General features: G+C 37.3%; 1 protein-coding gene across 1 annotated transcript; it reads right to left on the bottom strand.

Moving 5' to 3' along the window:
• Window positions 1-202: 202 nt before the first annotated feature.
• LOC140014626 (uncharacterized) lies at window positions 203-9,870 on the bottom strand. The gene is made up of 4 exons (XM_072065701.1): window positions 9,655-9,870; window positions 4,147-5,646; window positions 363-4,043; window positions 203-277 (listed from the first exon to the last, which is right to left on the bottom strand). Exons 1-4 carry the CDS (start codon window positions 9,868-9,870, stop codon window positions 203-205), a joined length of 5,472 nt encoding a protein of 1,823 aa, XP_071921802.1.
• Window positions 9,871-13,957: the final 4,087 nt, after the last annotated feature.

Here is a 13,957-nt window from a genome sequence, read left to right as displayed (position 1 = left end):
CAGCCCTTCATACGCTTACTTTTCCGAATTGAAGGCATTCCTAATCTATCAAGTCGAATGGCCCCACGAGCCATAGTTGGGAACGAATTAAAGGCCTCGTAAAGCTTGACTTGATGCTCTGGATGAAATACGCCCACATTGGACAGCGCATCAGCAACTTTGTTAGCTTCCCTATAGCAATGCGAAAAATGATCAGGATCTTTCACCAACTGCCAAATCTGCCTAATCTCTCGTCGAATCTTCCAGGGGCATTGAATGCGATTCTGAAGAATTCCAACTAATAATAAAGAATCCGATTGAACATAGAGATTTTGAAAACCCCTATGTACACAAGTTTGAAGGCCAATAAGGAGTGCCTGAACCTCTGCACATAGACTTGTAGTTTCCCCAAGATATGCCGAAAAGCCAATCAAAGGTATGCCATTTGAATCCCGAAGAACCCCACCGCCTCCACTCACTCCTGGATTGCCCTTAGAACAGCCATCCGTATTTAATATGAACCGATCGGATTCCTTTGCTTCCCAACGAACAAGTTTGTATGTAACCTCAGTATGAGAAGAATACGACCAATCATACAAATGATGAAATGACTGTACTCTGAACACTTGTTTGAAATGAATTCCCACCATGGTCTGGATTTCCGAGAAAATGGCACGACAAATGGCAAGCGGCCTCATCTGAACATCCTCAAACATTGCTTTATTCCTTGCTTTCCAAATCTGCCAACAGACAATGCTGGGTAGAATGTGCCCAATAAATCGTTGTATTTCAGAATCATATGAGCTGAGCCACCAACCCACTATACGGGGCCTCAAAGATGACCCTGGAAAGGACAAACCACATGAAGCTCCAAAATAGTGCCAAACTGTCGACGCTATATGGCCATTAGAAAATAAATGTTCAATTGATTCCTCAGATGCCGTAGAACAGCAAAAACACTTTGAGGGTAAATGTAAACCAAGTTTACATAACCGATCTGGAACCGGCAGTCTCCCCAGCAACAATCGTAGCATGAAGAATGAAACTTTGAAAGGGAGCTGAGAATGCCAAATTGTATTAAAGACCATAGACTTGTTGCGGGCCTGCCTAATATCCCGAAATGCCGAAGCTATAGAAAAGTTTCCAGATGTTGTGAGCGTCCAAATGACTTCAGATTCACCCCCTTCTTCTGGAATCGGGTGCTCTAAAATAGAGGGCACCATTTCCCTCGGTAGTATCTGATATAACAAATTCACATCCCAGTTTCCATTGATGATGAAATTAGCAAAAGACAAATGTGGGACAACGGTCGCTTGGTGGAACAAAGCACCACCCCCCAACCAATTGTCGTACCAAAAATGACAAGCGCCGTCTTTTGCAATCCATAGCATAGAGAATTCCACTTGTCGACTCACATTGACCATCCTGCGCCAGAGTGCGGAGTCCATTGCCTTGATTTCTACCTGACAAGGATGAAGGTGTCTACAGTATTTTGCTTTCATAAATTCAGCCCACAATGACAAACCCTTTCTAAAATTCCACCAAAGTTTGAATGAGAAAGCTGTATAGATGTCTTGAAGCTTCCGAAATCCAACTCCTCCCTCCTCTATCGGATAGCACATATGGGACCAACGTATCCAGTGAAATTTCGACTCCTCGGGTGATGAGCTCCATATGAAGGTCGAGAAAGCCTTTTCTATAGTTCTAAATACCTTACTCGGGATAACCGCAGCCGACATCAGATGTACTGGCATCGATGCCAAGACATGTTTGATTAGAACTATCTTACCTCCAAAGGAAAGCATCCTTGATTTCCATGATATAATTCTCCCTAGAATAGACTGACACGCTTCTCCAAAATATGATGATTTGCATCTCCCAAAGTAAAGGGGGCAACCCAAATACCGAATTGGAAATGGTTGCCAGGAAAACTTGGTGATACGTTCAATCACCCTTCGTCTTGCCGGTGGTAAAGATGGATGAACCAGGTAACAAGTTTTTAGCACATTTATTAGCTGACCCGAACACCTTTGATACGCCTCTAGCACCTGCATGATAACCTTTAGAGAATAAGAGGATCCGTTTGCAAATATGAGAACATCATCCGCAAACGCCAAATGAGTTATAGTAGGACATGCATACGGGACTTTGAATCCCACAAAACCCGATTGCATGGCAAGGTTATTCAATCCTCTAGATAACACCTCAGCCCCTATAATGAATAAAGCAGGCGATAAAGGATCACCCTGACGGAGGCCTCTCGTAGATTTAAAAAAACCATGAGATGCCCCATTTAAAATGACCGAAAACCAGACATTAGAGATCAATCGCCATACTAAATCAATAAATATTTCTCCGAAGCCAAACCTCCTGAGAACATCAATAATATGATCCCATGCCACCCGGTCATAAGCTTTAGACATGTCAAGCTTCATTACCACATTGCCTCCTCTATTCTTTTTCCCAATACCCGAAACTATCTCCTGAGCTAGCAGAAAATTATCTGTTATATTGCGCCCCTTCACAAAGCCTGTCTGCTGGGGTGAAATAATTTTGGGCAGTACATAAGCAATTCTATCAGCTAAGATCCTGGATAATAATTTGTTGAAGAAGTTACACAGACTGATGGGCCTAAATTGAGAAAAATCCTGGGGATTTGGCATCTTCGGAATTAACACAATGGAGGTAGATGTGATGAATCGAGGCAACTCTGCCCCACAGAAAAAGCTGAGTATTGCATTATATACATCTTGGGCAACAACTTCCCAGGCAAATGTAAAAAATTTGCCTGTGAAACCATCTGGGCCAGCAGCACTGTCCCCATCCATTGATCTCACGACTCGATAGACTTCTTCAATCGAAGGAACCTCTTCCAATTTTTCATTGTCCTCTTCCGAGATTATGGATGGAATTAGGTGCCGCAAATCGGAAGATGACTCTAAAGAACACGTGAATAGGTCAGAAAAATATGTTATTGCCTCAGTTGCTATATCATCATTCTTGTCCACCCAAACACCGTTTGACTTTTTGATGCGGTGTATCATTCCTTGAGCCCGTCTCTGTCTTACTACCGTATGAAAATACCTTGAATTACGATCTCCGTGTTTAAGCCATTTGACCCTGGCTTTTTGGCTCCAAAATTGCTCTTCAATTGACAATGCATGCCGCAACTCCGCCTGAGCCTTGCTAAGCTCAACCTGACATTCCTCCGATGCATATTGATCCATAGCTTCCTCTGCGCGTTGGACCCCCATTTCTGCAGAACGAACAGCATCAAATACATGCCCAAAGTGTTGCTTGTTCCAAGTTTGAATAGCCCTCCTCGTTGCCAAAAGTTTAGAGCTCAAAAAACGCAATGGAGAACCAGACACATCTTGATTCCAAGCATATCGAATTACCTCCAAGAGTTCAGATTTGGTTGTCCAGACGTTCAAAAATCTGAAAGGCCGTGGCGTATGATCTGATCTCTCCTTAAATGAAATTTTCAACGGTGCATGATCTGAAGGATGTCTTGCCAGGTGAAGCACAGAAATTGCGTTTGAGAGATCCAAACAAGCCCCATTGACTAAAAACCTATCCAACCTCTTTGAAACCCGAGCTCTTCCTCTCCGATTGTTAGACCATGTGAAGCTAGCTCCTGAAAATCCTACGTCAAAAACTCCGGCATCTTCCATAAAAGACATGAATTCCATCCCCTCCGCTATAACAAATGGACGTCCCCCTCGTTTTTCATGAGGTGCTAATATAACATTAAAATCACCCCCAATGCACCAAGGAAGAGAAATTGGCTTATCATTTAATAAGGTATGCCATAAGACACGGCGCTCCTGCACTGAGCACTTAGCATGAACAAAAGACATGACGATTGGAGAAGAAAGCAATTGACTCTGGACATGTATAGAAATATGCTGCTCCGATCTACCCACAATGGAACACATAAAAGGACTACTATAGAATACCCAAATATCACCCGAGTTATTAACAAAGGTATGATCAAATAATAATCGTAGACGAATGGACTCAACTTTGGACTCGTCTAGCTTTGGTTCACAAATCACGACAAACTGAACATGGTGAGTACGAACTAATTTAATCAATCTTCGTAGATTAGGGGCCTTAGCTACCCCTCTAATATTCCAAAATATTCCACTAATCATGAGAAAAAACCTGGAATGAGTTATGGGATGATGTTGCCGAACGTAGCTGTCTGTCGGATGGGAAGTAAGCTCGCACACCTTTAACCTTTTCTTGTTGGCAATCCCTCTCCATAGCTACAGATTGGTCAATGTTTAAAGTGTTAATTGATGGCTCCACTGACCTCTCACTTGTTACAACCAATCTTGGAGATAAATTCCCTGCTGTAGTTGGCAAAGCTGCTTCATCAACCGCATCGGATTTGGAATCTTCCTCCTCGACCCCACACAAGTCGACATAAAGAGTTTCAAGCTCAGTGGTGTCGGACTGTTGAAGATGTTCACCTCCCAAATGCTTCTCCTCAACAGGTTGGGACCCTTCACCTTTGTTCCAACTATGATTGTCGGCATTTTGATTAATCAATGTGGTAGTGTCGGCCATTTGCTGTTGAACATCTCCCAAGATTTGCTCCACTAGATTATGGGACCCTTCACAATTATGTACATTGTCTTGGCCTGCAATTGTCGTTTGAACGTTGTGCAATGGTCCCTCCCTATCATCATCAACCACCGACTGTCCATTTGCCTCAGCAGCGGAAGCTTCGGCAGCTTGAGCTTGGGCAGTAATGCAGTTGAGCTTATCATCTTGTGGAGGAGTTGTATTCTCTTTCTCAGCTATCCGATCAGGTCCAACAGATTTCTCCATTCCAGATGTGGAAGCTCCTTGGACTGCAACAGCACCAGGTCGCGCATCTTCAGTCGTAACCTCCATTGTTGATTTCCCTTCAGCTTTTGGGTTGCCCGCAGGTGTAATAACTAACCCATACTGATTGTTCCCAAGTATCTTAGAACCATGCTGCAGCCGGTTGGTTTGATGATTGTGGTATTGAAGTTCTCCCTTGGAAACGTTATTCTTGCAGTTGCTAGACGAATGACCCAATCTCCAGCAAGATGAACAATATGGTGGCATGTTGTCTGGAACAATTCTTTGCCAAAATCCTGATTCTCCTTCAACAGCTACCCATATCCTTGGCACAACAATCTTCGCTGCATCGATCTCCACGCACACCCTGGCCACACTAGGACGTGTCCCAGCAGCCGTTGCCGAATCCAGGAACAATGGTCTTCCTACTGGAGATAATATGGAGAACAAAGAATGTTTATCGAAATAATGAATGGGTAAATTTGGAAGCTCCACCCAAATCGGAACCAGAGAAGACTCTCTTTGCACATGAAACTCCCTGGTCCAGCGAAATACCCGCATCGGATAATTGCCCAATTGCCAAATCCCTCTTGTCCAAATCCTGTTAAAATCTACTTCAGCAGAGCACTTAATCAGGACATGTCTATAATCCATCAATCCAATGGAGATGTGGTCTTTTAGATTTAAAGAAGCAAAGAACTTGCGAATATCCTCCAACGAAGGTCTCCCATGAGAAAATTTTTCAACCAAAGCCCATCGAAACGGCACTGCTAGTTTTTCCACATCTGCTCTCGAGAAGATGACCGCAGCTTCACCTTTGTAAACAGTTGCCTGCCGAATTTGGATAGGAGATGTTGAAGGCTGTGAGAAAAGTTGGGAGAAAGTTTTTTTTTCCTGTAGGAGATCCTTGCCCCTCAGCCGATGGCTGAAGGGCAGCCATGCAAGTAGTACGAACCCGAAGAAATATTTGCAGAAAGAGAGAGAAATATTTCCATGTGAATAAACCATGTGATTTTTGAAAACATTTCCTTAAAACCATACTTAATCCTTTCCTTCTTAAAATTCAAACGGTTGATTGTCTCCAATGGCTAGTCAATCCAAAGTTTTTATTTTATAAAAATTCAAGTTTTCTCCATTTCTAGCCATTACTTTCAGACTAGTCTTGAAGAGAAAAGCCTTTTACTGAGTTAATGTCATTTTGAAACAAAACTATTATTGTTTTTACAAAAATTATCTAGAGAGCTCATTGGGGTCTTAGTATGTTAAGCTTTTGAACAATTTAGTAGAATTGTATCATGCTAGAATTGGTCGTGTGGTTTAATCTTCTCTAGTGATAGGGAAGTAGTGGTTTGAAGACCTTTGTACATAGTACCTTGGAAAGGAGGCAGTTAGTAAAGTAGAAAGAATTCCTCCATTGTAAATAAATAATCTCCCCTAATAACATTTCTGGTTGCAAACTCCTAAAGAGAGCAGACTTTGGGTAGTAGACGTAGGCCTTAATACTGAACCACTATAAATCATTTTGTCTCTTACTCTTTTAGTTTTATTGCAATTTATTGAAGTTTTTTTCTATTAATTTATCTATTTTTAACTTTATAAGGTTTGTTGAGGTTGAATTAGGACAGGTCAACCTATTCAAAGAGTTACTATAGTTGGCATATCAACCTATTCACTCCCCTCTAAGTTAGCCTATTTGGGTCAACAATATACATACACACACAAACAGTTTATTTTCTTTTTCTTTTAATTTGTGTCACCTAACCCCCTGTGTTAACAATTTCTATTTTATTTGGACAAAAATATATTAGACTAGCAAGCTATTGAAATGGTAAACATTTTGCCATCCAAGCTTATTTTGTTTTAAATTGGTCACTCAACTAATGAAAGTGATATGTTAGTGGCCAATCTAATACATTTTTATCAACAATTTAGCTGGATAGCACTATACAGGTAGTTCATTTTTACTTTGTGACTATTTTGATATTCTTATTTGTTGATTGAAATTAATCTTATAAAGAAGTGAGAATAGGGCAACAAGAGTCATTTTTACGTTCCCTTTTTTTTATTTGATTCTCGTTTATTTTTACACCTAAATTTGAAGATTCAATGGAAGTGAAAAACAATGAATTAGGGGGTTTTTCTTGCTGATGGAAAATCAATTTGGATAAATAAAAATGACTTGTGCTTTCTGTTCTACTGGGTTTATGGTAATCAAAGCCTCACTATAGTTGGACTAATTTGCCTATCCTCTTTGGTTGACACGTGCGCTGCTCATGTATTGCTCTTCTAGTTGATTTAACAATCAAAACCATCAAAATAGTTGCTAATATAGCACTTTTGTCAGTGTTGAGTGACCAATTTGTAACCAAAAAAAATTGAATGGTCAAAAGCGTAATATTTAATCAATATAATGGCCTTACGTGATTTTTGCCCTATTTTATTTTCTTTCAAGCCAGTTAATCTTTACTCATAGTTCAATTAATCAATTTTTGAACACTCTAATATATGGTGGTGAAGTATCAAAGGAAAAAATTAAATTTATTAGAGAATATATTAATGTTTCATTACTTTTAAAAGTGGTAATCAAAAGAATCTAATAAGCAAAAATCCATTGGACATACTATACAAAAAGATGTCCAAATAATCAGCATGTGCACATGATTTTGAAAATTGAATAATGTATTCTGATTTGTCTAACATGTAGAATAAATTTTTTTCTTTATTTTCTTAGATTGAAAAACAAGTGAAATTAATTGTAATGTATTTCATTTGTAATTAATTATATTTGTTTGTGATTTGGGTGATAGGCATCCTATATTTTTTATTAGGATGGATTGTAACAAATAAAAGATAGAAAAATTAGTGAAGAATTTCTACATGTAAAAAAATAAAAATAAATACTAAATTCAATTACATTTTGCTTTTTTGTCCAATACAAATTTTAGAAAAGAAAACTAATTGATAGTTTAATTTTTTTAAATATATGAATTTAGAAAAAAAAAACTCGTATGGGAAAAAAGAAAAGAGAGAAGAAAAAGAAAAAAATTATTATCATAATAGAGGGAAATGGAATTTTTTTGTAACCAACTTGCCTTTCGGAAGTTGTCTATCAAGAACAAATTTAAAATATCCTTACTGTATGAAACACCGCACTTGTAGTTAAGAAAATCTGTAAGATGAGTATTATTTTATAGTGCACTCCTCTTGTTAAGTGTTTCCCCTTCCTCCCAGAGTAACATTAAATAGGTTATAAATAATGCCATATGACAAGATAAAAAGACATGGTATTAAACAAAGGTAAAAGCTTTATCTTGAATAGACGTGACTTGCGATCCCACCCAGGGACCAAGATGTGTACCATTAGACATATCATCATGGTGATTTTTTTTAATTTAAAATGCTCTTTCTTTCACAAATGGCAAAACACACGACTATTTTCTCAAGCAAATCCTTCTACCATTCAACCAATTCCACCCCCTCAATTCCCGAAAGCCGCTACTAATTCCATAACATAAATTTAATTTCAAAGGCTATTCTTCTATTAAATGCTCAAACTTGACTAAGTCAAAATGAAAGTTAGATTTGAAAAGGATAATTTTATTAATTTAATCAAAATTGATATGGATATAAAATTTGAATTGTGGAAATTTCATTTTCTATTCCCCATACACAAATTTGCTTTCTACTCTCTATCCCCTCCAAGTACCATTGACACTCCCTAAACCATTTAACACCACTATTATCAATGCCTATTTCTTCCCTTCTCTTGCAGTCATCATGGCTCTCTTATTCTAATCCATCCCTTTATGCCACCACTAGAAGCACTTGCTAACTCTTCCCTAATGGTGACTTACTCCGCAAGGTATATTAAAGACAAGCCCTGAGACGGGAAGAAATAGGCATTGATAATAGTGACTTACTCAGGGCTATTTCTTCCCTTCTCTTGCAGTCATAAGCCCTGAGTAAGTCACCATTGTCTTTAATATACCTTGTGGAATTTGAACTCCTCACTTAGTGCATATACATGAGAGCTACAAGAGGTTTCCTTGGTGATTGGACAGAATCCCAGCGGTTGATTTGGCATAGAAAGCATTGGAGGCTTTTGGACTTTGGTCTGTGTACCTAGAGGAGTTGTTTAAGTGGGAGTAATACTTTCAAAACTATAAAACTCCTCCAAGATTTTGGCCAGATACCATTTATTTTTATCAAGCTCAACAACTAGACATATGGTTACTACAGTCAGTATATAAATACTATTTATTTTTGTCAACCATATCAACAGCATTATAAGCTAATGACAAAGTCTCTAACTTTTGATTATTACCCTAAATATGATTGTCAATGACTTTAGTCTAAAAATTGCTATTCACACTCTCTCTAGATCTACATTCAAACTGTCTGTAGCCAAAATTTTCATAGTTATAACATTGAATCTTCCGTCCAAAACTATTCTAAAAATTATTCTGATTAAAATTATTTCATTTGCCAAAATTACATCTATGTCTATCAGGATCACCTCTAAAAATAAAATTGTTACATCTACAGCATCCAAGATTTGATATACCTTCTCTACCTTTGTTGTTGTTATAATCATGACTACCTCTATTCTTGCAACCACATCTATTATTGTAACCGGGGTTCCTCTAAGTAGATTCACCTTACTCCTTAACTTCATTATTGTTTCTCAAATTCGACTACCAGTACAGTGCCTTCTCTATCATATCTTTCTCTAAGATATCTTCCAACTTCCCATTAATTCTTTGTTCATGTAGAATTAATGACCCCTACAAATTTTGAATAATCAAATTCACCAAATTTTATCTCTTGGATCACAACTACCATATGATCAAATTTCATGGGTAAGGTATTGAGAGCTTTCTCAACAAATGTTCTAACAAGGAGTTCATATTGATTAAATTCCATCTTCTTTTCAATATCTAACAAACGAGAAAAATTAGATTCCATAGATTCTGACTTCTTTGTTGTCACAAGTTCAAATTTCCTCTTCAACTTCATTGAATTATTTTGGTGAACTCTGTCAATCCCTTTGTACATCTCCTCCAAAATATCCTAAGCCTCCTTTGCCATGTCAGCCGTAGCAATTTTTTGAAGCACTAACACATGAAGTGCCTAATGAATCTACGACAGCACCAAACTATCCCTCATCTTATCATTTTCACTAGCATCTTGGCTAAGTGAGATGGGTTTTCATCTCTTTTTGCCAAAAATTAAACTCTGCCTTCATTTTGAGTTTTTGGATAGAACAAATAATATTAGGGATTGCCATGTGTTCCATCTATCGTAGATCTAATACCATTCTGATGGATCCAAATTAGTGACAAATATAAACTCATAGGAAATACCCAAGAAATTGATATATATGGCAAAGGAATTTCTGCTTGTGTATTGATAAAGTGTTGTTGTTGTTCACGATACAAAAGAAAAGAAAACTAGTGACATGGAGGCTACTGACTTATTAGAAAGACCCACCAAAATAGAATATAGGCTATGACACTTATATTCTTATACGACTGACTATAATAATAGTACTTATAAGGAATTTATCCCATGCAATCACTACTGATCAATTAAATAAAAACATGCGGTTAGCTAAAATGATTAATTGAATAAATTACTGAACTTGACTTATATTTTCTTATAATAATATACAACAAAACCAACTTGTCAAAGGCAAGTTAATATTAATATTAGTAGGTCAAGGTTCAAACTTCGTATCCTACAGTTAAAAAAATTCAAAGGATCTGCCGATACATTTCTTTGATCTATATGGGTCTTCACTTTGGCCCCTTATACAGGTTAGGATTTTCCTCTTTACCAGTTTAGGGTAGAATAGTATAGATATTGCCAATTATTATAAATGAAAGGGATGTAGAGGTTGGTACCCAGCAGCCAAAAGTGCAAGTCTAGCAGAATAAGAGGCTTCATGTGGATTGTCACAGAAAAGACCTCGGGTTGGTATTGAATAGAGATAACAGAAAATATGGTCTTGCGGGTTTGGGTGGCACTAAAAAATAACCTTTTTTGGATTGTAGGTTTTTATGAAAAATTTTTACGTATTTATGAACACGTTTTTCAATCATTCTTTACTTCACATACATTATATCTTTTTACAAAAATTCCAAAAAATAGCAATCCGAATGACTGTTCTACAGTGAAAAATCTTGAGTGTATTTGGGTTGTGTATTTGAGTGTCCATGAAAACTCATGAGCGGGTGAGCGGGAAAGCATGTCCCTTCTCCAATGGAAACGGGAAGACATCATCATCGATTGCATGGGAAGTTAGTCAAAATTGATTGATTGAAGTGTAAGTGGCTAAATGGGTTGCGTGAAGATCAAGCCCTTTTTAAAAAGGGATAATTTCATAAACCTCCCCTAAGTTTTTTGACTATTTCATTACCCTTCCTTTAAACTTTGAAAATTATACGAATCTCCCTTGAGTTTTACTATCTTGTAAAATTTAGGTCCAACCACCAATTAAAAAGCAATATTAGGAGAGAAATAATATGATTCCATCATTGCCTATCATCTATTAAATTGTTTAATTAATCTAATACCAATCCAAACATAAGAGAAAACATTAGAGTTTGCTGTTTATTATCAGGAATTAAATCACATATGGTATCAAAAATAGTATATTATGCTATATATTTTACTTAATATAAGATCCAAATTATTCTTTTTAGTTAAAACCCATTGTCAAATAAGATCAACAAGAAATAATTTAAAAAAATCTGTAACCAAAATATTATAAAGAGCAAACATTAATACCATAAAAATTTCAACAACTAACCTTAATATATTGACAAGAATATTTATGATATTTTTTTTTTGGCTAACCCCGTTCACGGGGAGGGACGCCACCCCCGGTTTTATTCATAAACCTCAAAATACAAAGAAAGCCAATTACAATGTTGCTTGCGTTAGGGGGTTCGCACTCTCCTAACAGAAGGAGCTCCCATGCTATCTAGGCTAATTCCTTCGCGAGCCAGCCTCGGCCATTCATTCCAATGCTCATAGAGCTTAATAGCATGGTGGGGGTGTGCTACCCCAACATTAGCCAAAGTATCTGCCACCTTATTTGCCTCTCTGAAACAATGGAAAAGCCTAGGCGGATCTCCTACCAGCTTCCATATTTGCCGAACCTCCGAGCGGATATGCCACGGATAGAAGTTGGCGTTGAAGAATCCCCACCAACACCAGAGAATCCAGTTGAATGCTAACATTCGTGAACCCCTTTTGAACACATATCCGAAGCCCCGTTAGAAGGGCCAGCGTTTCTGCCTGGAGGCTAGATGTCACTCCCAAAAAAGCCGAAAATCCCACCAAGGGGCACCCCGACGGATCCCGTAGCACTCCTCCACCACCACATGGCCCAAGATTACCCTTGGAGCAACCATCCGTGTTCAGGGTAAGCGCTCCCATTACAGCTGGTTCCCGACAAACAAGTTTGATCTCGAAACGCTGCCTCGACTGAGACGACCAATCACACAACTGTAAAAACGACCGAGCCCCAACATACTGCTTGAACTGCCCTTCAAGAAGCAATTTGGTCTCCAGAAAAATATCCTGGCAAATAGAAGGGGGATGCGGTTGAATACCCTCAAAGACTGCTCTATTCCTAGCCTTCCAAATATGCCAACAAAAGTTTGTTCTTTGTATTATTTTGGGTGCCAATTTTTTGATTATTTGTTATTGATTATGCTTGACAATAGGCATATAACTGCAAAGAGTAATTTCGATCTTATATTAAGTGAAAACTATAAAATGTATACTATTTTTTGATACTATATGTGATTTGATCGCGAATGATAAACAACAAATTTTAGTATTTTTTTAATGTATGGTTGGTATTGCATTAATTAAATAAATTAAATAATATAGTAGAAAAGAGGCAATAATGGAATCATATTATATTCTCTCTCATAATATCACTTTTTAATTATTGATTGGGTTTAAATATTACAAGATAATTAATTTCAAGGAAGGTTAATATAACTTTCGAAACCTAGAGGGATGCTAGTGAAATAATTAGAAACCTCATGTGAGGTTTCTGAAATTATCGCTTTTAAAAATGAGTTTCTGCCCTTTTAGGATGGTATATAGGGCTAACTTGAGTTTTCTTTTTTTTTTTAATAAGAGATTTCATTTTTTGTTTTACTAACGTATAAGTTATTGTTCTGGTGGATATATTTGTAGTATACTAAACAAAATATACTATAATAATTAAAGTTTATTTGTGCCCACTAGCATTTTCTAAAATTTTATAATTTTTATAATTTTTTCTTTTTTGTAATAACAATATGATATATGGTAAATAGTAATACATAATCAAACAAGATAATAAGGACAGAAAACATGATTAGGAAAGAATTTTAAAAAATTATGAGATGATTGACAAACGTGTATAAAGTAAGAATTTAAATGATTGATTGAAAATTGTTTTTTTTAAGCGGCAGGTGGAATGCCGACCCAAATTTTATTAGTAGAATAAATGAAAATACAGAGAGGGGGAACGTCACCTTTAAGAAATTACATAAGCTACTGAATAAATGAGCAAAATTAAAACTTAACGTTTCTTACACAATGAAGGTAAGCCTAAACTATCAACCTTAACTTCTCCTCTAACCAAACGTGGAAGTTCTGATTCACAAGAACAAATCTTGGTCATCCCTTCCCAACACCTAACATTAGAGAGCAAATCCGCAGGCTTATTAGCCACTCTATAACAATGACATATCCCCACAAATTTAATGAGTTGTAATTGAGTAACTTCATGATGGATAGTCCATGGACAAGTATACTCTTTTGTTTAGAATCCGAACAAGCAACAATGAATCCAATTCCAATGCAAGGTTACTATATCCAGCAGTAATACAAGATTGAACACCAAGTAGCAGAGCTTTGGCCTCCGCCTGAACACTTGTACCATGGCCAAAAACACAAAAAGGCTAGAACAAACTCGACCATTATGATCTCACATTGAACCCCCTCCTTCATTGTCTCCTGGTTACCTTTAGCACATCCATAGGAATTTAACTTAAACACCCCGAGTGATGGTAGAATCCATTTTACAAATTTAATTGAATATGGATGAGGAATGTGTCTGATACGATCTAAGAAT

The sequence above is a fragment of the Coffea arabica genome, chromosome 9e (assembly GCF_036785885.1).
Source record: "Coffea arabica cultivar ET-39 chromosome 9e, Coffea Arabica ET-39 HiFi, whole genome shotgun sequence".
NCBI lineage: Eukaryota > Viridiplantae > Streptophyta > Magnoliopsida > Gentianales > Rubiaceae > Coffea > Coffea arabica.
This window is presented reverse-complemented; position numbering and strand designations above follow the sequence as displayed.

Excerpts from the sequence above, each read along its gene's own strand:
- LOC140014626 (XM_072065701.1), bottom strand. The coding sequence starts at position 9,870 with ATGTACAAAGGGATTGACAGAGTTCACCAAAATAATTCAATGAAGTTG. Across the intron at positions 4,044-4,146 it reads CATCCCATAACTCATTCCAG|TTTGTCGTGATTTGTGAACC; the intron begins GTTTTTTCTCAT and ends CACCATGTTCAG. Across the intron at positions 278-362 it reads CTACAAGTCTATGTGCAGAG|TTGGAATTCTTCAGAATCGC; the intron begins GTTCAGGCACTC and ends CTTTATTATTAG.